This window comes from Lacerta agilis, chromosome 12 (genome assembly GCF_009819535.1).
Source record: "Lacerta agilis isolate rLacAgi1 chromosome 12, rLacAgi1.pri, whole genome shotgun sequence".
NCBI classification, from domain to species: domain Eukaryota; kingdom Metazoa; phylum Chordata; class Lepidosauria; order Squamata; family Lacertidae; genus Lacerta; species Lacerta agilis.
In genome coordinates, this window is record NC_046323.1 from 52550732 (window position 1) to 52575307 (window position 24576).

The 24576-nt window shown below is 44.8% G+C and overlaps 1 protein-coding gene across 1 annotated transcript in view; it reads left to right on the forward strand.

Annotated features, from left to right (window-relative positions):
- Positions 1-24576, forward strand: part of NBEAL2 (neurobeachin like 2) — a 203476-nt gene that overhangs the window by 57742 nt on the left and 121158 nt on the right. The window contains exons 2-3 of the mRNA XM_033165069.1: positions 16372-16460; positions 22950-23114. Coding sequence (XP_033020960.1) covers positions 16372-16460; positions 22950-23114 — 254 coding nt within the window. The remainder of the gene's footprint in view (positions 1-16371; positions 16461-22949; positions 23115-24576) is intronic.

Sequence of the window (24576 nt, forward strand, 5' to 3'; positions counted from 1 at the left end):
GGCTTTTTTTTTCTTTGCGGTGGTTCGTTTGCAGCGCGGAAAGGAAGTCTTGTCGGTTATAGTGACTTGGCGTTTCCTTTTACACAAGAAGTGTTGCTCTGTCAAAGCTCCTTTCTTGTTTTCGTCGCCTTCCCTGGGCTCTCTCAACCTCCTCCTTTGCTATCTGACCTCTGAGGGCTCACACCGTCTGGGAACCTGCTGCCTGCATGGATTCTCGGCCGTTCCTGTTTTCCTAGCTCTCCCTCCTCCCTCCTCCAGCTGGCAATGGATTCCTCGGCGGGTTTGCCAAACTTCCCGGCCATGCCCTGCCAGGTAAAAACCTTCGCCAAAGTCCACTTTTCGGCAGCGACTGCTGTAGCCACCTGTCTCAGCTGACTGCAGCCTGCTCTCCGCTCTCTCCCAAGCGGCCTGGCTGTGTCGGGATGCTGCGAGGACTCAGAAAGGAGCCCTGCCCGGGAAATAACCCCTCTCACCTCTTTGGTATCCGGTTGATTTTCAGCTTGTGTTTCTGAGCCATGCGTAGCTCAGTTGGGTGGAGTGCGCTGCTGATAACGCCAAGGTTGCAGGTTTGGCCAGCTACCTGTTGCTGCATTGCAGCGGGTTGGACTAGATGACCCGGGGGGTCTCTTCCAATTTTGATGGCATATGTCTTGAAGGTATTTATATAAAGCGTTTAATCTGCAAAGCCTCGTAAGCGGCGTTGGGTTAGAACCGGTCCATCCTGTGCGCTTGGTCTGCGTTGCTAAACTGCTTGATTGCCTGCGTTAAGAGAGCTATCCGCACGGAAGGCACTTTGTACATGCTCAGGGACGCGTGTCTAAAATCCACGGTTCGAGTCCTGATTCCTATTGACACCCGATTTTTCAATGGACATTGGATATGATGGGTAAGAAATGCAGTTGGCTGACATTGAGGCTTCCTTCCCCTGAAGGCTCTTAAAGACTTTCCGTGAATGTTTTAATTCTTGGCTGCTTGCTCTGCCTCTCTTCAGGGACATTTGGCATGCCAAGCGTGTGACCTGCCCCTGAACTCTGCATGTTCTCTCAGACCTTCTTCCTTGTGCTGGACCTTGTCCAGTTAGCGATGGGCAGCCTCTCTCGCATTGCACTTGTTGGTGGGAAACCTCTGAGCTGGCATACGCCACAAACCTTCCAGCGCCTCTGAGAACAGAGCTGCCTGAATGCTTGCAGCCCAGTTTGTGTGAGGGAAGGGGAAATACTCAGTTTGGCTGGGATGATAAGTTGATCGTAGGCAAACCCAAGCATTGAGGTGTAGTTTGGGAACCGGGAGACTTGGGAGCCCAGACCCAGGGAGGAGGCAGAGAAAGAAGTGGTACCGAATTTTTCGCTCCATAGGGCGCACCGGACCATAGGGCGCACCTCGTTTTTCGAGGAGGAAACAAGGGAAAAAATATTTTTCTGGTTTTCCTCCTCTAAAAGCCCTGTTTTTATTTGAAGATCAGCTAAAAGTTTTGCAGCTTTTTTTGCAAAGGGAAAAGCCCTGGTTTTTTGAGGATCAGCTAAAAGTTTTGCAGCTTTTTTGCAAAGGGAAAAACCCTGTTTTTTGAGGATCAGCTAAAGGGGGAAAAGCAGAGCTCCTTTTGCAAAGGGGGAAAAGCAAAGAGGAAAAACTCTGTTTTTATGGGTTTCAACTCACATTTCTGCAGCTTCTAAAGGAAAGGGAGCCTTTTCTACAGTTTCCAGACAGATAATCTAATCAGCCAGTCACACGTAGTTGGGGAAATAATCATCCTCCCTCTGCAGCACATTCAACAATGGAGGCCTCGGCAAAGGGGCAGGGCGAAAGGGAGCCGGGGATTCTTATCTCTCTCCCGATCTCTTGCTGATCAGCTGCTGAGCGGGGTCCTTTCAACACCCCCTTTTCTCTTTGTAAAATAAAAAGCATGATCCTCTTTTGGCCCCTGGGCAGTTCAGCTCCAGGGACCACCATTTGCTCCATAAGACGCACAGATATTTCCCCTTACTTTTTTAGGAGGAAAAAAGTGTGCCTTATGGAGCGAAAAATACGGTAAATTGAGCTTTTGTGTGCATGCACACTTCTTCAGATAAAAAGAAGTGTGCATGCACACGAAAGCTCGTACCAAGAACAAACTTAGTTGGTCTCTAAGGTGCTACTGGAAGGAAATTTTTTAATATATATTTTGTTTCGACTATGGCAGACCAACACGGCTACCTACCTGTAAGTGGTAAATTGAGAATGTGGAAATTGATGGGAAAGTTGATGCAGGTTTTTGAACCAACTGCCCACCTCTTCTGCCCTCCGGGAGCTTTTATGGGTGCCAAGTCTGGGAGAGAAGCACTGGGAAACGAATTGATTGTGGCAAACTCTTGATATACTATTGTGGTGCAGTAGCCAACCGTGAATGGTGGGCACAAGAGTCTGTTCTCATCTGGGCAGATGGTGGCGGTTGCTCTTCCTTCGTTCCTCCTCCACCTGCAGGGGCCGCTCTTGAGCTGCTGCCCTTGTAGTCAACCTTCCCCCCTGGATCTCAGGAGTGCAGTTAGCAATTGGGGCTGGCCTTCAAGATCTGGTAGGACCATAGAGTTGGAAGGGAGCCCAAGGGTCATCTAGTCCAACCCCCTGCAGTGCGGGAATCTTTTGTCCAACGCGGGGCTCGAACCCACGGCCCTGGGATTGAGAGTCTCGTGCTCTGCCGACTGAGCTATTCCTGTACCCAGCAAGAGGAGGCTGCCCGTCTAAAGGAGGTGTTTGTGGACAGCGCTGGGTTTCAGCTTAGGAACGCTGGAAGCAAGCTGCCTTGTAACTGACCAATCGTCCACCTAGCTCAGTTTTGTCTACACTGACTGGCAGCAGCTGGCCAGGGACAGAGTGTCTGCATGCAAAGGGGGATACCCTCCCCCTTTGCCTTCACTGCAGTATTGGGTTGGGAGGAGGGTCTTCCATTTTTTTGCACTTTAAAAGGGGCACTGCGGCAGCGGTGCCGAACGCCTTGACCTCTACAGGCGCCGTTTAACTTGGAAGGAGATTCCACCCGCTGGCTTTCAAGGGAACGTGGTTGCCAGGAAGTGGTTTTGCGATGACCTCAATCCTCGCCCCCAAACTCTTTCCGAGAGCCTTTCGGCAGCCTCGGAGCCAGGAGGAGGAGGAAGAAGAATAAGAAAAGGATGCGTTTCTCAGTCAAGATGTCCGTCCTGCGCCCAGGGCCGGCACGTCGATTAAGGCGAACTAGGCAATTGCCTAGGGCGCCGAAATGGAGGGGGCGCTGGCCAGGCTTGGGCAGGGAGGCGGGACGGGTTAGCAGCAGCTAGTGTGGTGTAGTGGTTAAGAGCGGTAGACTCGTAATCTGGTGAACCGGGTTCGTGTCTCCACTCCTCCACATGCAACTGCTGGGTGACCTTGGGCTAGTCACACTTCTCTGAAGTCTCTCAGCCCCACTCACCTCACAGAGTGTTTGTTGTGGGGGAGGAAGGGAAAGGAGAATGTGAGCCACTTTGAGACTCCTTCGGGTAGTGATAAAGCGGGATATCAAATCCAAACTCTTCTTCTTCTTCTTCTTCTTCTGCTGCTGCTTGCCTCTCCACCACCCCCACCTCCCGCTAAAGCAGGCTTTGGTGGGCGGCGGGGGGCGCCAGAAGGTGGTCTCGCGTAGGGCGCAAGAAATCCTAGCACCGGTCCTGCCTGCTCCTCTTGCTCGAGTTTCACGGCAACACTTGAACCCGGCAACCTGCTGCGGCTTGCGCAACGCTTAGCTGGGCTGTTGTGCGCCCTCTGTTTCGGCCCTCGCCATCCTGGTCCGGCCTCCATCCAGATAGACTGCGGCTCCCATCAGTGCGTGACTTGGCCAAGTTAGTGGAGTGTAGCTGTGAACCAGGGAGTCCCTTGTTTGGGTCCAGGCATTTGAACAACAGCAGCCAAGGTGGAAAATCCGGCGATACGAAGGACTCCCAGCTACTTAATGCGCCGCAAAAAATATTTTCCATTTCCCCCGGGAGTCACTTGCAAAATGCAACGCCCTTCGGCAGAGTCAGATTGCACACTCGGGTGCCAACCCGGCAGACAGGAATCAGGTAGAGATCGTGGGTTGGCAGAGTGGGGTCTACTAACAGATCTCCGGGTTTGATTGGCAAAGGTTTCCAACTTCCGTCTTAAACAGCAACAAAACAACTTTGGCTGCTAAATGAGGGCCCCTCCAGATGTTCTTTGCACTGTGCTGTCATGATTATTTGTGCTATTGATGGTGTCGCAGCAATCATAGAACCTTAGCATTGGATAGGGACCCACGGGTCATCTAGTCTGACCCCCGCAATGCAGGAATCTCGGCGAAAGCATCCACGACAGGTGGCCATCCAACCCCTGCTTAAAAAGCTCCGAGGAAGGAGAGTCCACAGCCTCCGCTGTTGAACAGCTCTTGCCACCAGGAAGTTATTCCCGATGTTTAGCTGGAATCTCCTTTCTTTGTAGTCTTGTTTTTACTTTTGTATGGAAATGCCGCTTAGGGATATTTTGAAAACCAAAGGTTTTCCTAATTTAAAGCAGACCCCTTTAAAAAGCCGGGGTGAGTGTCCATATGCTCTCCAGGACCAGAGCATCCATGTTCATGTTAACCAAGCAGCAGGTTGGTGGGGGGGGGGGTCTTTGTGGGGTGGGGGGGGCGGTGGAGTAAAGGGGAACTAGGCAAAGGCAATAATCTCTAGGCTTTATTTTCGTCCTTATCTCTGGTCTGGATTTTTGCTGTAAATAGAGAAGGGGCCTGGCGGGGTGTTATGGCCCCATCTCGTCGTGTTTGCCGACAAAGATTACCGCAGAATGTTAGCTCTTGTTTTCAGCAAACGGCCGGTCTGGAAACTAGCCTGAAGGTCACCTGCTGGAACCGCAGACCTGAAGGCCGTTCTGTGCCCAGAATTGGGGGCAGAACATGCCCACGTCCTAAAACCACCCACATTGCATACGTTTGGGAAACTGGGTGGGCTCAGGCTGCCCCCCGAGTGTTTTGGAGATCTGTGTGCTCTTTTTGCTAGGCTTCTGAACAGGACACTAAAACAGACTTACACAGGTGAAACTCGAAAAATTAGAAATATCGTGGAAAGGTTCATTTCTTTCAGTAATTCAGCTTAAAAGGTGAAACTAATGTATGAGATAGACTCATGACATGCAAAGCGAGATATGTCAAGCCTTTGTTTGTTATAATTGTGATGATTATGGCGTACAGCTGATGAGAACCCCAAATTAACCATTTCAACTTTGGGGTTTTCATCAGCTGTACACCACGATCATCACAATTATAACAAACAAAGGCTTGACATATCTCGCTTTGCATTTCATGAGTCTATCTCATATCTTAAACTCCAGTAGCCAATGAAAACAATTGCTTACATAAATGGACTTTTCCACAATATTCTAATTTTTCAAGTTTCACCTGTAGGTTGTTTTCCTTGGCTTGTGACGGTTGTGCTCATTTGATTTTTTTCCGCATATTTCCATCTTTCTCTCTCCCATATATGCAATGCCCAGAGAAAATTCTTTTATCTCCTGTTCTTGAATATAATCTTTATTAGTTTTCAAATTTCATACTTCAGATACATATTGTATTACATTGTACATTTACTATTTACTCCTAAGAGTTGACTTCCTTCCGTCCTTCTTCTGGCTTCTTTTTTCCCGTTCTAATTTTCTCGCATTTCCTTTGTCCATTCTATTAATCAATCAATCCATCAATCCATCGATTCTTTATTACAGTCACCGGCCAGCACAATAAATTGCATTACATCATCAATTGCATTACATCATCAATATTTAATTTTTTTGAAAGAAACTAAAATAACTTACTGTCCATTCTAAATGTTGTAATTCTAACTACGCAGTTGTCCATAAATTGTCTATAATTAAATATACCTTTCTATATATACAATTCTTCTTTGTCTAGCTTATAAATACAATTGGTTACTTAATTACAATGTACTTATTTTTGTTGTTATTATTATTGTTGTTATTATTATTCCAATAATATTTATTCCAATAATATTTATTTGTATTACCCGTTATGAGGTTTATTTCTATTCTACTGGTTTTCTATTTCACACAGATCTTACCTATATACAACATAAATTTCTTCCATTCTTTCAGAAATGTTTCATCACCCTGTTGTCTAATTTCCCCCATTAATTTGGCTATTTCTGCATACTCCATCACTTTCTGTTGCCAATCTTCCACTCTTTTCATTTGCTGTTGTTTCCAAACCTGTGCTAGCAGCAGTCTGGCTGCTCTGTTGTTGCATATAAAAACAGTTTCTGGTCATTCTTTGCGATATCTTCTCCAACCATTCCCAACAAGAATGCTTCTGGGTTGTTTTTTCCTGGAAAGCGTATCTAAAGATCTTCTTTAGTTCGTTGTATATGTTGTCCCAATAAAATTTCACCTTGTCACTTTCTCTCCTGTTCTTAGCTGGTTCTCTGGTCAATCCCCCCTTGAAGTGACGGTCAAACTCTTAGCTGATAAAGACCCACAAATTACACACCTGGTAGTCAAATTTGCTCTGGCAGCTGAGAAGCTCCATTCCAGCTATGTTAATGCTTTCTAATTTTACAACATTGTCCTGTAAATATTTTATCCTGTAAACTTTTATAGGTTATGTTGTGTGGTTTCAGAAGAAATCCTTTCCCTTGCCCTCTGCTGTTGGTTGCAAAGGCCTCTGCCTAAACACAATAAAATGATGGATTGTATCTTTCTCGCTCACTGTAATTTTTTAAAATGCATTTCCCACTTTTTAAATTTTCCACGTCATGCATCTTTCGTCGTACATTGTTTCTGTACTGACTTCCCTGCCGATCACTCCTTGACTTTCCAGGCGACCTTAGTTTGCTGAATATCCGTTCATTTCTCTACCCTATTTCCTTTCCCTCAGTTCCTTCGTTTTGTTAACGGTTCCTCAAGATATTATCCCTACTTGCAGATTGGTTTTGATATCCTATCATTTTTAGTATTCTCCAAAATATTCCCATTCGCCCCTTGTTTGCCTCTCACCCCTGTTCCTTATTTTGGCTGTCATATTCGCTAATTCTGCAAACGCTGTCAATTTATACAGCCATTGTCCTTTTGTTGGGATAGCTGTTTCTTTCCAAAACAAAATAAAATAAAATAAATTTTCCAGTAGCACCTTAGAGACCAACTAAGTTTGTTCTTGGTATGAAGTGTGCATGCACACGAAAGCTCATACCAAGAACAAACTTAGTTGGTCTCTAAGGTGCTACTGGAAAGAATTTTTTATTTTATTTTGTTTTGACTATGTGAGACCAACACGGCTACCCACCTGTAACTGTAACTCTCCGGAGCAGGATAGAACAGTCTTGCTCCATCTTCAGATATTGGAAGATGGCTCTCATATCTCCTCTGAGTCTCCTCTTTTCCAGGCTAAACATCCCCAGCTCCTTCAACCGTTCCTCATCAGGCTTGGCTTGCAGACCCTTGATCATTTTGGTCACCCGACTCTGCACACGTTCCAGCTTGTCAACACCCTTCTTAAATTGTGGCGCCCAGAACTGGACACAATATTCCAGGTGTGGTCTGACCAAGGCAGAATAGAGCGGTACTATGACTCAGGTTAAAGCTATGGTTTTCCCAGTAGTGATGTATGGAAGTGAGAGCTGGACCATAAAGAAGGCTCATCGCCGAAGAATGGATGCTTTTGAATTACGGTGCTGGAGGAGACTCTTGAGAGTCCCATGGACTGCAAGAAGATCAAACTTATCCATCCTTAAAGAAATCAGCCCTGAGTGCTCACTGGAAGGACAGATCCTGAAGCTGAGGCTCCAAGACTTTGGCCACCTCATGAGAAGAGAAGTCTCCCTGGAAAAGACCTTGATGTTGGGAAAGATGGAGGGCACAAGGAGAAGGGGACGACAGAGGATGAGATGGTTGGACAGTGTTCTCGAAGTGACCAACGTGAGTCTGACCAAACTGTGGGAGGCAGCGGAAGACAGGAGGGCCTGGCGTGCTCTGGTCCATGGGGTCACGAAGAGTCGGACACGACTGAACGATTAAACAACAACATGACTTGGGGAGATGAGATGATGTTGCTTATTCACTCTGATTTGTTTGCGGGGAGGCTAGACAACGTTGCATCAAAGCAAGTGCTATCCCACACTTTGTATGGTTTTCCCATCACTTTCCATATCACAAAAAACCTGATATTTTGGGGAAGTGGGTTTCTTGCGCAATCAACTTTAATTGCGCAACCAGAATTTGCCTGAATGTGATTGAATGTGCTGTGCGGATAGGTCTTTCCTTTTGCCCTTCTGCTTCATTAGATGACCTCCACACTTTCTCCACTCTGTGCATAATTTTATAAGCCTCTGGTCCCCTTTACTGCACAGTGGTGCCTTGGTTCTCAAACGCCTTGGTACTCAAACAACTTGGAACCCAAACACTGCAAACCCGGAAGTAAGTGTTCCGGTTTGCGAACCTTTTTCAGAAGCCGAACGTGCTCCGTTTTGAGTGCCACGCTTCCGATTTGAGTTTTACGCTGCGGTCTGTCTGTTTTCGCTATTTATTTTGCATTTTTGTTTTTGCGGCTCTTTTTTGTATTGTTTTTGTGTCTGTGTGGAACCCAGTTCAGCTACTGATGGATTGATTGTGTGACTGCAGTACATTGTTTATTGCTTTCATTTTATGTATCCGTGGTCTCGTTAGATAGTAAAATTCATGTTAAATTGCAGTTTTAGGGGTTGTTTTTAAAAGTCTGGAACGGATCAATCCGTTTTGCATTACTTCCTATGGGAAAGCGCGCCTTGGTTTTGGAACGCTTTGGTTTTGGAACAGACTTCCAGAACGGATTAAGTTTGAGAACCAAGGGACCACTGTTCTTGTCTATTTTCCCTGAGCTAAAAACCTCCAAGCATTGTAAAATTGCATCCAGAATTTGGCCCAGCCCCTTCGTCATTCAGGTCCCCCGCCCCCCGCCTTTCTGCATGCCTGTAGTTAATCTCCTGTTCTGGAGAATAAATATACCATCGCAGACAAGAGCAGGCAGAACGTAGCCTGTGGTTCTTCAGCGGAGGAGCAGCACAAATTTCTGGTGAACCACTTTGACGCTGTTGGGATTCTTGTGGGAGAACGTTGGCTTAGGTGGAGCAACAAGGCACTTCATGCCAGTCAAAGTTTCCGGACACCTTTTAAAAGCAACCCCCACGTAGAACGTGTTGCTGTCGTCTAATCTGGATGCGATTAGGTTGTGACTCACAGCAGCTAGGTTATTCGTCAGCAGGAAAGGGTGCAGCTTGCAAACCAGCCCTGTGTTGGCTAGGACACATCAGTGTCTAGGTGCAATGCAGGGTCCAATAGCACCCCCATGCTATGAACAACAGGTGTTCTTAGAGGGAATGCAACCCCAAACAAACACATGTGTCCAGAAGAGGGCAACCAAAATGGTCAAAGGCCTGGAAACGATGCCTTATGAGGAACGGCTTAGGGAGCTGGGTATGTTTAGCCTGGAGAAGAGAAGGTTAAGGGGTGATATGATAGCCATGTTCAAATATATCAAAGTGTGTCATCTAGAGGAGGGTGAAAGGTTGCTTTCTGCTGCTCCAGAGAAGCGGACACGGGGCAATGGATTCAAACTACAAGAAAACATTAGGAAGAACTTCCTGACAGTAAGAGCTGTTTGACAGTGGAATTTGCTACCAAGGAGTGTGGTGGAGTCTCCTTCTTTGGAGGTCTTTAAGCAGAGGCTTGATAGCCATCTGTCAGGAATGCTTTGATGGTGTTTCCTGCTTGGCAGGGAGTTGGACTGGATGGCCCTTGTGGTCTCTTCCAACTCTAGGATTCTATGATTCTATGACAGTAGGGCTGGGTGATATCTTGTTTTCAGCATCATAATATGTCACCGGCTAAACCTCACAATGAGGACGCAGGTGACACTGTGGATTAAACCACAGAGCCTAGGGCTTGCTGATCAGAAGGTTGATGGTTCGAATCCCCGCGATGGGGTGAGCTCCCGTTGCTCGGTCCCTGCTCCTGCCAACCTTGCAGTTCAATCGCACGTCAAAGTGCAAGCAGATAAATAGGTACCTCTCCAGCGGGAAGGTAAACGGCGTTTCCTTGCGCTGCTGTGGTTCGCCAGAAGTGGCTTAGTCATGCCGGCCACATGACCCGGAAGCTGTACGCCGGCTCCCTCGTCCAATAAAGTGAGATGAGCGCCGCAACCCCAGAGTCATCCGCGACTGGACCTAACGGTCAGGGTTCCTTTTACCTTTACCTTTAAACATCACAATGTACCAATATATCGCAGTGTTTGAAAGAAGAGTGGAACTATTGTCGAGGCAACGGCTGGCTTCATGGTTTTTCCCACATCGCGATTTTTGCCGGTGACCGCTCTTGTGTTTTGAGGCTTCCTGCAAGAGGCAGAGGAGCTCTGAGCCGGCAGTTTTAACAAGGCGGTGCAGGAATCGAGAGATGCATTGGCTGGCTTCACCGTTTTCCCCACATCGTGATGTTTGCAGAGCACCCACCCCACGCATCATGGATTTGCAATATGTGGCACCTTGGTTCTTAAACACCTTGGTACTCAAACGACTTGGAACCCAAACACTGCAAACCCGGAAGTAAGTGTTCAGGTTTGCAAACTTTTTTTCGGTAGCTGAACGTGCTCCGTTTTGAGTGTTACGCTTCCGATTTGGAGTGCCTCGTTACGCTGAGGTCTGTCTGTTTTTGCTATTTTGCGTTTTTGTGGCTCCTTTTTGTTTGTTTGTGTGAATATGTGGAACCCAGTTGAGCTACCGATAGATTGATTGTGTGACTGCAGTACATTGTTTATCGCTTTCATTTTATGGATCTTTGGTCTCGTTAGAGAGTAAAATTCATGTTTAATTCCTGTTTTAGGGGTTGTTTTTAAAAGTCTGGAACGGATTAATCCACTTTGCATTACTTTCTATGGGAAAGCGCGCCTTGGTTTTGGAACGGACTTCCGGAACGGATTAAGTTTGAGAACCAAGGTACCACTGTATATACAGGTGAAACTCGAAAAATTAGAATCATAGAATCATAGAATCCTAGAGTTGGAAGAGACCACAAGGGCCATCCAGTCCAACCCCCTGCCAAGCAGGAAACACCAGAATATCGTGGAATACTGAAACCGACATCACAATATGGACTTCATACCAGTTTGGGATGATATATTGGCTGGTCCTACAACACAGGTTTGTTGGTTTGTTTGCAGAACTTGTACTCTGCTGTTCAGCCAAAAAGGCCCCTAGAGCAACTTACAGAGAATTGGTTACTAGCTGAAAGACGCAGCACAGAAGGAAAAGGTGACGAGGAGGGAAGAAGAAAAAAGTCGGGCACAGAGTTGTATATCTGTTGTTGGGCTGGGCATTTTCTTAGCCAGTGGTACTTCTGTCCTCTTGGTTTTGACGTGCTTGCCCATATCATCAACTCCAAGCATCAGTTCAGGCCTTCTGCAGGTCTTCCTATGAATGAATGACGGGAAGGGGTGATGGGGTCAAGTGTTCTCACTATACTGGCTAGGTTGTTTTTTTGCAGTCGGAACTCACCAAAACTCAGTTCCGGCCCTTCTCAGGTGAGCACCGTTGCCATTCTTAAGAGAACAAGGGTTCACGGTGAGTTCTGGCACCTTTTTGCTAGAAAAATAGCACTGGCGCTATTCAGAAGCTTCAATTTCCCAATTGAAACTTGCAATTTAGCGGACCATGGATACCCCCCCCCCCTTTTCTAAGAAGAATTGTGCAATTATTCCTTTTATCTCAGCTTCCGGGGATGTATCATTGCTTTATTGCACGCCTTAAAAAATATACGAGTGTGTAAATGTTTTATTTTGTTACTTTGGATTGTGTTTACGCTGCTTTCCTTTGGGAGGAAGGGTGGGGTGAAAATGCAACAATTAAAATTCTCCTTATATATAGTTTGGTGCAATTGTTTGCCCTGTGTGCTGCCTCTGCGGCCGCCTCCTTCCTGAATTAACCGTACGGGCGAGATCCCACTGAGTCAGAGATCACGTAGTAAACCGGGTGATGTCACGGCATCATATCTGACTGATGTTCCAAGATATTAGTAAACCTGTGTGTGTTTGTGCTGATCGGTGCAGCTAATCAGATTTGGCTCATTGTGGTGTTGTGCGACAGCAGGAGTCGGGGTGGGTGGGGAGCAGTTTTAAATGAATAAGTCATTCTTTTTGTTTTGTTTTGGTTTTTTGTTTTAAATAGTTTTTATTGGTTTTTCAAGGGACACAGGTGGCGCTGTGGGTTAAACCACAGAGCCTAGGTCTTGCTGATCAGAAGGTCGGCGGTTCGAATCCCCGCCATGGGGTGAGCTCCCGTTGCTCGGTCCCTGCTCCATGCCAAGCTAGCAGTTCAAAAGCACGTCAAAGTGCAAGTAGATAAATAGGTACCGCTCCGGCGGGAAGGTGAATGGCGTTTCCGTGCGCTGCTCTGGTTCGCCAGAAGCGGCTTAGTCATGCTGGCCACATGACCCGGAAGCTGTATGCTGGCTCCCTCAGCCAGTAACGCGAGATGAGCGCCACAACCCCAGAGTCATCTGTGACTGGACCTAATGGTCAGTGGTCCCTTTACCTTTACCTTTATTGGTTTTTCAATATATACACCCTTTATGAAATATCTCTGTAACAATTTTCCGTTTTTTCCTGCTCCCCTCCCCTGGACTTCCCACATACATCCACTTTGTTTTACTTTCATTTTATTCATCTTGCGTATTATTTCCCCAATTAATTCCTAATACCTTTGCATCTATTTTTTTTATTATATACATTTGTGAATGTTTATTCACACCCTGCGAATGAGTCCAACTCTTCGTGTTTTCTTTTCATTTATATTTTAAATGGTTCCCATTCTCCTTAAAAGTCTTTGTTGTCCCTTTCATGTCATTTATCTGTGAATTTTGCTAATTCTGCATATTCCATTAGTTTCTCTTGCCACTGTCCTTTTGTTGGGGTTTCTTCTGTCTTCCAAACTTGTGCTAGTAGAATTCTTGCCGCTGTTGTTGCATACATAAACAATTTCCAGTTGTCTTTTCTAATTTCTTGGATCTAAAATCCCTAGGAGGAATGCTTCTGGTTTCTTAACATAAGTCTTTTAAAACATTTTTTTCAATTCGTTGTATATCATTTCCCAATAATTTCTGACCTTTTTGCATTCCCACCACATATGATAGAATGTACCATCTTTCTCTTTCCATCTCCAACAAGTTTTTGATCCCGTCTTATACATTTTAACCACTTTCTCTGCAAAGAATCGGCCGGGGAAAAAACAGAGCCAAAAATATTGGCCCCAAATCTCAAGTCCTGTTCATGGCTTGGTCCTATGTAGGACAAGGAGGTTTGGGTGAGCCTTTTTATGCTTTATTGCATTTGAAAACTGTTCAAGAAAAAGAGGAGGAGTAGTTTGGATTTGATATCCCGCTTTATCACTTCCCGAAGGAGTCTCAAAGCGGCTCACATTCTCCTTTCCCTTCCTCCCCCTTCTGCGAGGTGAGTGGGGCTGAGAGACTTCAGAGAAGTGTGACTAGCCCAAGGTCACCCAGCAGCTGCATGTGGAGGAGCGGAGACGCAAACCCGGTTCACCAGATTACGAGTCTACCGCTCTTAACCACTACACCACACTGGTGTAGTCAGAGGCATAGGAAGGTCAGGTGGTACCCGGTGCAGAAAATTTCTTGTCAACCCCCCCATTGATCCCCCCCAAATGGTTTTAGGTTATTTCATATTTTCTTACAAAGAAATAATAAGTAATAATAAAAAACTTTTATTTATATCCCGCCCTCCCCGGCCGAAGTCGGGCTCAGGGTGGCTAACATCAGATACATAACATTGGTATACAATCAAACAGTAATTAAATTACCTCCTAAAAACATCTCAAAATCAAATTAAAGTCTAATTAGATGGCTTTCCACAGGGTTAGGGTTGGGAACAGTAAGTGCTCCACTGAACTGAAATTTCAGCCTTCATGACATCGGAAAACAGCCAAGTGAACAGCTATTTTGGTGGAGGAGGGTCAAGATATTAACCGATATGCATGAAATTTCATATATAGCTATATAATCCCTAGTATAGTAAAATAAGACCTTCGGAGCAGGCATTAAAAAAAAAGTTTTTTATGAACCGTCCTAGTAGGGCAGTAATTGCTCCTTGATAATTTGTCACCCCCTCCATTATGGAATGTGGGGTAGACTGCCCCCTACGCCCCCCCTTGCTACATTCCTGGGTGTAGTGTGTTATATAGATCAACAGAAATGATCTATAAAAGTTGTTACCATAATAAAAATAAACATGCGTTTCTTCCTTGGTTGATACTTGTTTTGTATATATCTTTTTTTAACAATAATTTTTTAATTGGTTGTTACACATATTTTCCAGCATATCATCCTTTTAAACATCATTTAAAAATCTTTGGCCACCACAGCCTAAGACTTCCTTCAACCTCAACTGATGGTTTTCTACAATCCTTTCTAATTAGGCATTTTGTTACTACAGTTATTGCTATAAATTCAAATCTTAATACCTATTCTTAATTCTTTTCACGATAATTTATGTATTACTCCTTACAAAACTTCTTTTAACCCTACAAGTGATGTCAATTGGTTGTTTTGTATATATCATCCTGAAATTCAATTTAACATGACCTCCCACTGTGTTCTGAGTAAAATTCCTTAAATATGCACTTAACTTTGTTTTCACCCTATTATTTAACTTGCTTAAAAGATTTTCCAAATTGTGCTATTTACACACAGAAGCTCAATCAAAACCTGCCAACGGGTTGATATTTTGACAATGTTCCTTTACGTAGAACATTGTCAAAAAGAACATTTTGACAATGTTCTTTTACTATATATATTCCACCCTTTGCCAAATTTTTCCTCTGTAACGTCTCGTAGCCTTGCTGATCGTCTCGCTATTTCTACATATTCTCTTAGTTTATTTTGCCAGTCTGATTTGGATGGGATGGTTTCTCCCTTCCAACCTTTTGCAATTAAAATTCTGGCAGCTACTGTAGCGTACATGAATATTTCCCTAATTTTTTGGGGGGGGGATTTCATTACCCATAATTCCTGGCAGGAAGGCTTTGGGTATTTTAGGGAAAGAACATTTAAACATTTACTGGAATTCCTTGTAGATCATTTCCCAAAACTTTCTAATCTTTTTACAGTTCCACCACATGTGGAGCCAAGTACCTTGGGTTGTTGTTTTCGTTTGGGGTGTGTTTTTGTGCTTTTATATTATAGACCTCTCTGTGATCTTCAGTTTGATTTTCTTATTCTTAAGAACAAGGCGAGAACTGGGACCATGTGGGGAAAGGAAGGTTTGACGTGACCCTATAGCTTTGGATCTTCAGCAGGAAACAACCAATGTCCTCCTAACTGAATGAGCTTTGACATTAGCCCAGCGAGGGCTTGCATCCTGGGATATTTTGGCTCTGTGATAGAAGGGGATTGCACTTTCTAATCCAGGGGAAGGCAACCTGGGGGCCGCGGGCCAGATGCGGCCCAATCGCCTTCTCAATCCGGTCCGTGGACGGTCCGGGAATCAGCATGTTTTTGCATGAGTGGAATGTGTCCTTTTATTTAAATTGCATCTCTGGGTTATTTGTGGGGCATAGGAATTTCTTCATTTCCCCTTCCCCCCCCCCAAAAAAAATAGTCCGGCCTTTTTTCTTTCTCTTTCAATTAAGAAATAGTGAGATTGTGTTAAGGAATACATGGTGAATGTGGGTGCTAAAGTCTGAAAATTAATATGGTATAATTTAATAGCCGCAAGGCGACACGAAATTTAGTAGGAATGATAGGATAAATAAATAAATATAGTGAACAATGCAACAAGAAGGAGAAGAGTTTGGATTTGATATCCCGCTTTATCACTACCCGAAGGAGTCTCAAAGCGGCTCACATTCTCCTTTCCCTTCCTCCCCCACAACAAACACTCTGTGAGGTGAGTGGGGCTGAGAGACTTCAGAGAAGTGTGACTAGCCCAAGGTCACCCAGCAGCTGCATGTGGAGGAGCAGAGACATGAACCCGGTTCACCAGATTACGAGTCTACCGCTCTTAACCACTACACCACACTGGCTCTAAAATAAATAAACAATAATAAATAGGTAATAAATAAATAATTATAATAAACAATAATAAATAGTACAGCAGGTAAAAGATCGGACATGGATAGAGGGAAGTGTGAGGGATGGGAGGGGGGAAAGGGTTTTTTACCGGTAGGTTTGTTTGAATATTTTGAATATATATGGTTTGTTCTGAATTGTCAATTTTTTCTTGTTTTCTTTTGTAACTCTTAAATGTTTAAGTGGGTGGACCAGCCGACGGCTGAAAAAGTTTGCTGACCCCTGTCCCTAATCTCTTCTTCCCCTTCCTTTCTTTTCCAGAAGGACTTGGCGTACCTGCAGCAGTGGTTGGAAGCGTTCGTCGCAAATTTTGAGAAGATCATCACGGTGCATTCGATGGAACCGAGGAGGTAAGCAGAACACATCTCGTGCTTTGCTGGTCCAACGAGGCGGGTGGGCATTCGGATGCTTGGTGGATAGAACTCCCTTCCGGCCCTCGATGGGGAGATGGGAGGTGGGGTCTGAATGGAAATTAGGCAATGAAACTCGCGGGAGACAAGTGATCCTTCCATAGTGGTCCTGCGTCGCTACTGCAGCCCATGTTTCGTTAGCCCCCAAAATGGAAAAACGAGCGAGGTCCCAACTAAAGAAGAGTGGCAACTTAAACTGATGGAATATGCGCAGCTTGCGGAGTTAACGGATAAGAGAACAAGAAAAACATACATTTAGGGAAGATTGGAAAACGTTTATTGAATATACCGGGGGGTGGGGATTGTGTACATTTGAAAACGTTGGCAGCATTAAGGTAAATTCAGTAGTGTAAATCAGTTTTGATGGATGTAATCATGGAATATGGAATGGTTTAAGTTTGTGTAAAATACGTGGGGATTTATGTTATGCAAAATGAATGATGGAAAGAGAAGAAGGGAAGTCATTGATATTTTAAGGTTGTTTAACTGAATATTTCAAATGGTAAAACATACATGCACACACACACACACACACACACACACACACACACACACACACAATATCTCCTTCCAGCCCTGTCTTGAAAAAAGGGAAATATTGAAGGTTTTTCACATACTGAGCACTGCGGTCATACTTTTCTCGTAATGTAATAGCAAGCAGCTCTTGATGCCACTGGTTCAGCAAGTGATTAGGAAAGTATCCCATTTGCCCAACAGGAGGGCCGTTCCCACCCTCTTTGGTCAGGGCTGCCATACATCCGGAATTTTCCGGAAATAGCCGGGATTCGTCGGTCAAGTATCGCATCCGGGCAGAATTTTCAAAAATCGGTTTTAATGTCCGGGGAAACCCAGGTTTACGGCAGCCCATATCAAACAATTTCCCTTAAAAAAAAAAAACCTCATAAACTTGGATTTTGTTGGAGATTTTGCAAGAAAAGCTCGACAGCTTTGGGCAGGGGAAAGACAAAATGAAAAGCTTTTGCGTCCGGATTTTTGCTTTTTGAAATGTGGCAAGCACGATTGCGGTTCCTGCCTTGGCTCATCGGATCTGCTTAAGGCATGACTTTTCTGCGTGGCAAGCAGTGGTTGCAGACGTGTGAGAAAACACCCGGATGCCCTTGGTGGAAATCGCTTGCCTCGAGGCCATCCTCTTCAGCCATCTCGCAGCAGCATTTGTGTGTTCCCTCGGCCTACAATTAGCACACTTCCTTGTTTCCACACTGCCGTTGTGTTGCCACACATACAACTGCCTGTTGCGACAGTTGCTTGAGGGGATCCATCTATGGTGCTCCTTCTGAGTAGGAGATGTGTGTGTGTATGTTTGTGTGAGAGAGACAGAGAGAGGCAGAGAGAAGGTGGAGAGTACATATTATACAGTGGTCCTTTGGTTCTCAAACTTAATCCGTTCTGGAAGTCCGTTCCAAAACCAAAGCGTTCCAAAACCAAGGCGCGCTTTCCCATAGAAAGCAATGCAAAGCGAATTAATCCATTCCGGACTTTTAGAAAGAACCCCTAAAACAGCAAATTCATCTGGAATTTACTATCTAACGAGACCATTGATCCATAAATGGAAGCAATCATCAATGTACTATACTATAAAATAAATAAGACGGTATTGAAGATGATAATTTAAAAAATATATATTAAAAATTCTTACCTGCGCTGATGGCAGTCCTTGTTTGGATGGGGGGCTTTTATCCATTTCCGCAGTCACACAATCAGTCAGTCGGTAGCAGAACTGGGTTCCACACAGTCACCAAAACAAATTAATCAAAAAGGCCTCAAAAAAAAAAGCGCCAAACTTAATCCGTTCCAGAAGTCCGTTTGACTTCCGAAATGTTCAAAAACCAAAGCGTGGCTTCTGATTGGTGCAGGCGCCCCGGAAACAATAGCCGACAGCTGCATCGGACGTTCGGCTTTCGAAAACCGTTCGAAAACCGGAATACATACTTCTGGGTTTTTGGAGTTTGAGAACCAAGGCGTTTGAGAACCAAGCTACCACTATATTGGCTTATCTTACCTTTTTGTTTGGCTGTATATCCTGCAGGCACCTTTCCCAGCTGTGCATCCCATCTTCTCTTTGCAGAAAAATGTGAGCTGGTTTTTTTTTGGGGGGGGGGTTCCCCTTTCTTTTCTTAATCTGCAAAGCATTGGTGGACGGCTAGGGGGCTTGGAGCGGCGAATTTAGGCTCTTCCTGCTCTGTTTATGTGACGTGCAATTTCTGTCCCGGAAAAGGCGTATGGTTCCCCCTCCTACCGCCCCTGAAAAGCCAAGATCTCGTAGCTTGAGAAACGCTCCCATGTGTTGCTCAGAGCGTGTATTCAACAGGGCCTGTGTCGCAAATCTGAAATCGGGCAAAACTAGGCGCTTTAAAAAAAACACAAAAAACTTTCTTGCTCTGCTGGAACTTGAGAACGCAACCGCCTTCGGGATTGCGCTCCAGATCTGAGTAGGATTCGCGCCTGAGCCTCTTCTTTTCCCGAAGATATCCTGCAAGGCAGTGGGGGTTTAGGGTCAGAGATTTCCTTCTCCGTTTCCAGGATGAGGCCCATCTGCCAAGGGCCGGATTTAGGTTTGATGAGGCCCTACGCTACTGGAGGTAATGGGGCCCTTTATATGTCCAGCTGTCCTTTGTCAGCAAGAAATTGTCACTGTTTTTTTGTGTTGAATATATGCTATATGGTAATTTATGGACCTAATGGTTATCTCAAGCAATTTGCACATGTGGCCATGCAACCAGTCCATGCAGAATGTAGGCACCCTATATATAGAAAGGAGCAAACCAGTGATATACTGAAGGTAATGGGGCCCTTTCTATGTTGAGCTGTCCTTGGTCAACAATAAATTGTCCCTGTTTTTTGTGTTGAATATATGCTATATGGTCATTTATGGACCTAATGGGTATCTCAAGCCATTTGCACATGTGGCCATGCAACCAGTCCATGCAGAATGTAGGCACCCTATATATAGAAAGGAGCAAACCAGTGATATTTTAGGGAGCAGGCTAGCAGGCAGGGCCCATGACTTACACCATAGGAGCCTACACAACACAAAACACTGTTGCTGTATGTAGGTTTTATTTTATTTGTTTTTTATCTTATATTTTGGAAAGGTACATCCAGGTGTTTTTTGTTCCTTTAATTTTTTTTGGGGCCCCCCTAAGCTATAGCTTGTTTGGCTTATACATAAATCCGGCACTACATCTGCCCCTCACTTCCCTCTACGGCACGGGCAGAAACCGCCATCTTGGCTATTGGATCCATTCTTGGTCTCTTCCTCTCAATTCGCCGGAGGCCTGTCTTCTCCCCATGGGGAGTCTGGTGCTGTTTACACCCAGCGACCACCCAAAAGACGAGCTGCCGGAGATATCTAAAGCACCGCTCGAGCGTTTGCGCAAAAAATTGTCTGCTTTGGTTCACTGCCGGCCTGTGCTGTTGGGGACATGATTGCACCAAAATGAGGTTCAGCCTTGATTTTGCTGCCTGAGGCGAAGGGAAAAGATAGCCCCCTTCCCTTGTTCTGTGTAGGAAAAGCCGACCGGATAGGCCGGGCTCCCTCAACCTTGGCCCTCCAGACGTTTTGAGACTACAATTCCCATCATCCCTGACCACTGGTCCTGCTAGCTAGGGATCATGGGAGTTGTAGTCCCAGAACATCTGGAGGGCCGATGCTGAGGAAGCCTGGGATAGGCTGTAGTTTGTTGAAGGTGCTGGGTGTTTCCAGGAGAGAGCCTCACGGAACTACAATTCCCAGAGTTCCCTGGGAAGAGGGGTTGACCGTTAAACAGCTATCTGGGAGCCCCTTTGACTTTTCTGCCGACCGTGCAATGGGTACGGTTCTCATCCGTCGCTCGGCCCACCTTTGGTTTTGCGGCCCCTGAAAGGAATGAAGCGGTCTGGTTGAAAAAGCTTCCTCATCCCTGTCCTGTTTATGGGATGCTCTTCCTGAGGAGGTTTGGCTGCTGCCTTCATTGTACACCTTTAGGTGCCGGGCGAAAACATTCCTCTTCAACCAGGCCTGGGGCTGATGCGCATCCGATGTCATATTATTTTATTTATTTTATTTATTTTTATTTTATTATTGTAGTGTAGTGTAGTGTAGTGTAGTGTATTTTTCTTTGAAAGCATTTTTTACAAAGTTGATATTTTAAAAAATTCAAATACATATCTAGGGTTGCCAGGTCTGCTTCCAAAAAATAGCGGACAAGCGGGGGGGGGGGGGTTAAATTAAATTAAATTAAATTATATATTTTCTTACAAACATGTTAACACGTATTAAAATACCATTTCAATCATAAAGCTTTTGAATTTAAAAAGTCCACTATTTTGTGAAAAAAATAGTGAACATAATGTGAAAAAGTGGACTGTCCACTCAAGTAGTGGACACCTGGCAACCCTATAGCCTACATATCTATATACAAAGATTTCTCTGAATCTCAGGACTCCCCCCACCCCGGAGTCCCATTTTAAACTGCATCTTCTTCCATACTCAATCCATATTTCCCATGGTAATTAGTTACGCTACAAGTCAATTCAAAACCCTGCCAACGTTCCCATCTGCTTACGGTGGTCTTTTAAGTAGCTTACAAATTTCCCCCATTCTTTTGTAAAAAAAATTGTCCTCTTGGTTCCTGAGTTTTCCAGTCAGCTTTCCCATATCGGGATAGTCCCACAGCTTGGTTTGCCCTTTTAAAATGTGTTGTGGAACTGGGGTTTTTTGCTTGTTTCTGTTCTTGTTTTTATTATGCATCTTGTGTCTTTTATGCTGTAGTTTTGTGTTTTAAACTGCCGTGAGGACTATGGATGAAGGGTGGTATATTATTATTATCATCATTAATAATAATAATTAATAACAATAACAGCAACAGCAACAGCTCTTTTTCAGCTGTAAGCAACCAGTACACGTCGACTTTAAGACTCTATTAGCTGAAGAAGAATCACCGAAACAGGGCCTTGTCCTGGCACATTAATTTCACCTGGTATATAAACTTTAAGAAATAAATCTATTCATAAGGGACTTGAAAAACCTGAATCAATTGAATCATCATTGTGGCCTGAGTTCTCGTTTTTCTACAATTTTCTGCTTTGCTTCTATCAAAAACTCCAGCTTTGGAAGGAGACTTGCCTGTTAATCCCATTTTTGTACCTCCTTCTGCCAGGGTGTATGTGGGATGGGGGTGGCTTGCCGATCGGAAGGTCGCCGGTTCGAATCCCCGCAATGGGGTGAGCTCCCGTTTCTCGGTCCCTGCTCCTGCCCACCTAGCAGTTCGAAAGCACGTCAAAGTGCAAGTAGATAAATAGGTACCTCTCCGGCAGGAAGGTAAACGGCGTTTCCGTGCGCTGCTCTGGTTCTCCAGAAGCGGCTTAGTCAGGCTGGCCACATGACCCGGAAGCTGTATGCCGGCTTCCTCGGCATATAAAGCGAGATGAGCACCGCAACCCCAGAGTCGTCCGCGACTGGACCTAATGGTCAGGGGTCCCTTTACCTTTACAGGGAACCAGGCAGAGGGCCTTCTCGGTAGTGGCACCCACCATGTGGAACGCCCTCCCACCAGATGTCAAAGAGAAAAACAACTACTAGACATTTAGAAGACATCTGAAGGCAGCCCTGTTTAGGGAGGCTTTTAATGTTTAATAGGTTTAATAGAGCTGGACCATAAAGAAGGCTGATTGCCGAAGAATGGATGCTTTTGAATTATGGTGCTGGAGGAGACTCTTGAGAGTCCCATGGACTGCAAGAAGATCAAACCTATCCATTCTCAAAGAAATCAGCCCTGAGTGCTCACTAGAAGGACAGATCCTGAAGTTGAGGCTCCAGTACTTTGCCCACCTCATGAGAAGAGAAGACTCTCTGGAAGAAACACTGATGTTGGGAAAGATGGAGGGCACAAAGAGAAGGTGACGACAGAGGATGAGATGGTTGGACAGTGTTCTCGAAGCTACTAGCATGAGTTTGGCCAAACTGCGAGAGGCATTGGAGGATAGGCGTGCCTGGCATGCTCTGGTCCATGGGGTCACGAAGAGTCGGACACGACTGAACGACTGACCAACAACAACAACAAAGATTATTGCATTTTAATGTTCTGTTGGAAGCAGCCCAGAGTGGCTGCAGAAACCCAGCCAGATGGGAGGGGTATAAATAAATAAATAAATAATAATAATAATAATAATTATTATTATTATTATTATTATTATTATTATTATTATTATTATTACTACTACTACTTTACCTTTACCTGTCAGGGAGTATAGCTTTTTCTCCTTATAGCATCACAACACCCCTCCGGAGCAGATTTTGGCTGAGAAAGCCTGCTTCAAGCTAAACCAGTTTTACCCACCAGGGTAACTTTGGAAGGGAGCGATGTTCTCCAGGGCTGATTTCCACGGAGGGGAGTTTGCAAACTTATTTTTGATGCCCTTCTCTTGCAGGCCGGAGGACTCTGTCTCCGAGATCCCGCTGCTCCCCTGCGATGTCCTTCAGACGCTGACCCAGCAGCTGACGTCTTGTGTGAACCAGATCTCCCGCCAAGAGGTGGCTGAGGCAGGCCTCAACCAGGCTCTCTTGCTCATCAAGTTCTTCATCATCATTTGCAGGTAAGGGTTGTTATTCTTCCTCGTTTTTGGACTCTGGCTTGCGCCACTTCTCATCTTCTGACTTTTATTTTATTTAAATACTTTATTGAATTGCAGTAACAAAAACCAAACAATATCACAAGGAAAAAACAAATGAAAAATAACAAATTACACAACAGAAAAAATAAAAGAACACACCAAAAAAGACATAAAAACATAGACTTCCCTCCACCCATGTTTGACCTCTTTCCCTTAATCTTCTTTTATCGGTTGTGTTATTAATATTACACTGTTTTTATTCCGCTTCCATCCATTTCCTCAATATTTCTACCCTGTAAACTTTATTCATCGCATATCGATATATTTGTCCCAGTGTTGTAACGTGGGGATCGTGATTCAGCAAGTGATTTCAGCTCTGACATAGCAGGCAGGAGACAGCTTCTTCATGTAACACTCTTTATTCAGACAAACAAGACTGGGGAACTGAGGAGAGGGGTGCTACATTTATAGGGACAGAAGACTGGCTAGAAAGGTTACATTTTGGAGGGAACAATCTCAAGCAATCACAAAGCTGCCTTTTGGTGGGAACCAATAAGACTGAGGATCCAAATGCAGCAACTTGAATGAACCAATAGTAGCTGTTCCTTCTGGAACAGGAAGGCAGTTACTTTCCCCTAATGTGAATACAGACAATAGTAATACAGATATTATAACCCTTGAATCAATACACAACACCCAGAACAATGTTTTTTCATATACTCCTTTACACAGTCCATTCTTCATTCTCTTTGTCCTCTTACCGCTGCCGTGAGACTCTAACCAAAACTATATATTCACAAAATTTGACTTGCCACTCTCAAACAGATGGGATTCCCTCCCCCACCCCCCACCCCCGGTCTATTTTTTTGCTATAAGTATTCTGGCAGCAGCTGTTGCATATAAGAATACTTTTCTCTTGGTCGCAGGAGTGTCATTTGTTATCTCCTGACTTTTCATAGACATCCAAAGACAGACCCATTTCGGGAAGCTTTTAATAATAATAATAATAATAATAATAATAATAATAATAATAATATATTTATACTCCACCCATCTGGCCAGGTTTCCCCAGCCACTCTGGGCGGCTCCCAACAGAATTATCAAACAATCAAACATTCTGAACTTCCCTAAACAGGGCTGCCTTCAGATGTCTTCTAAAAGCCAGATAGTTATTTATTTCCTTGACATCTGGTGGGAGGGCGTTCCACAGGGCGGGCGCCACCACCGAGAAGGCCCTCTGCCTGGATCCCTGTAACCTCACTTCTCGCAGGGAGGGAACTGCCAGAAGGTGCTCGGAGCTGGACCTCAGTTTCTGGGCTGAATGATGGGGGTGGAGACGCTCCTTCAGGTATACAGGGACCCAGACTGTTTAGAGCTTTGAGAATTTTTCAGTTAATTTGTTTTTGTGACTGTGTTGAACCCAGTTCAGCTACTGATTGATTGA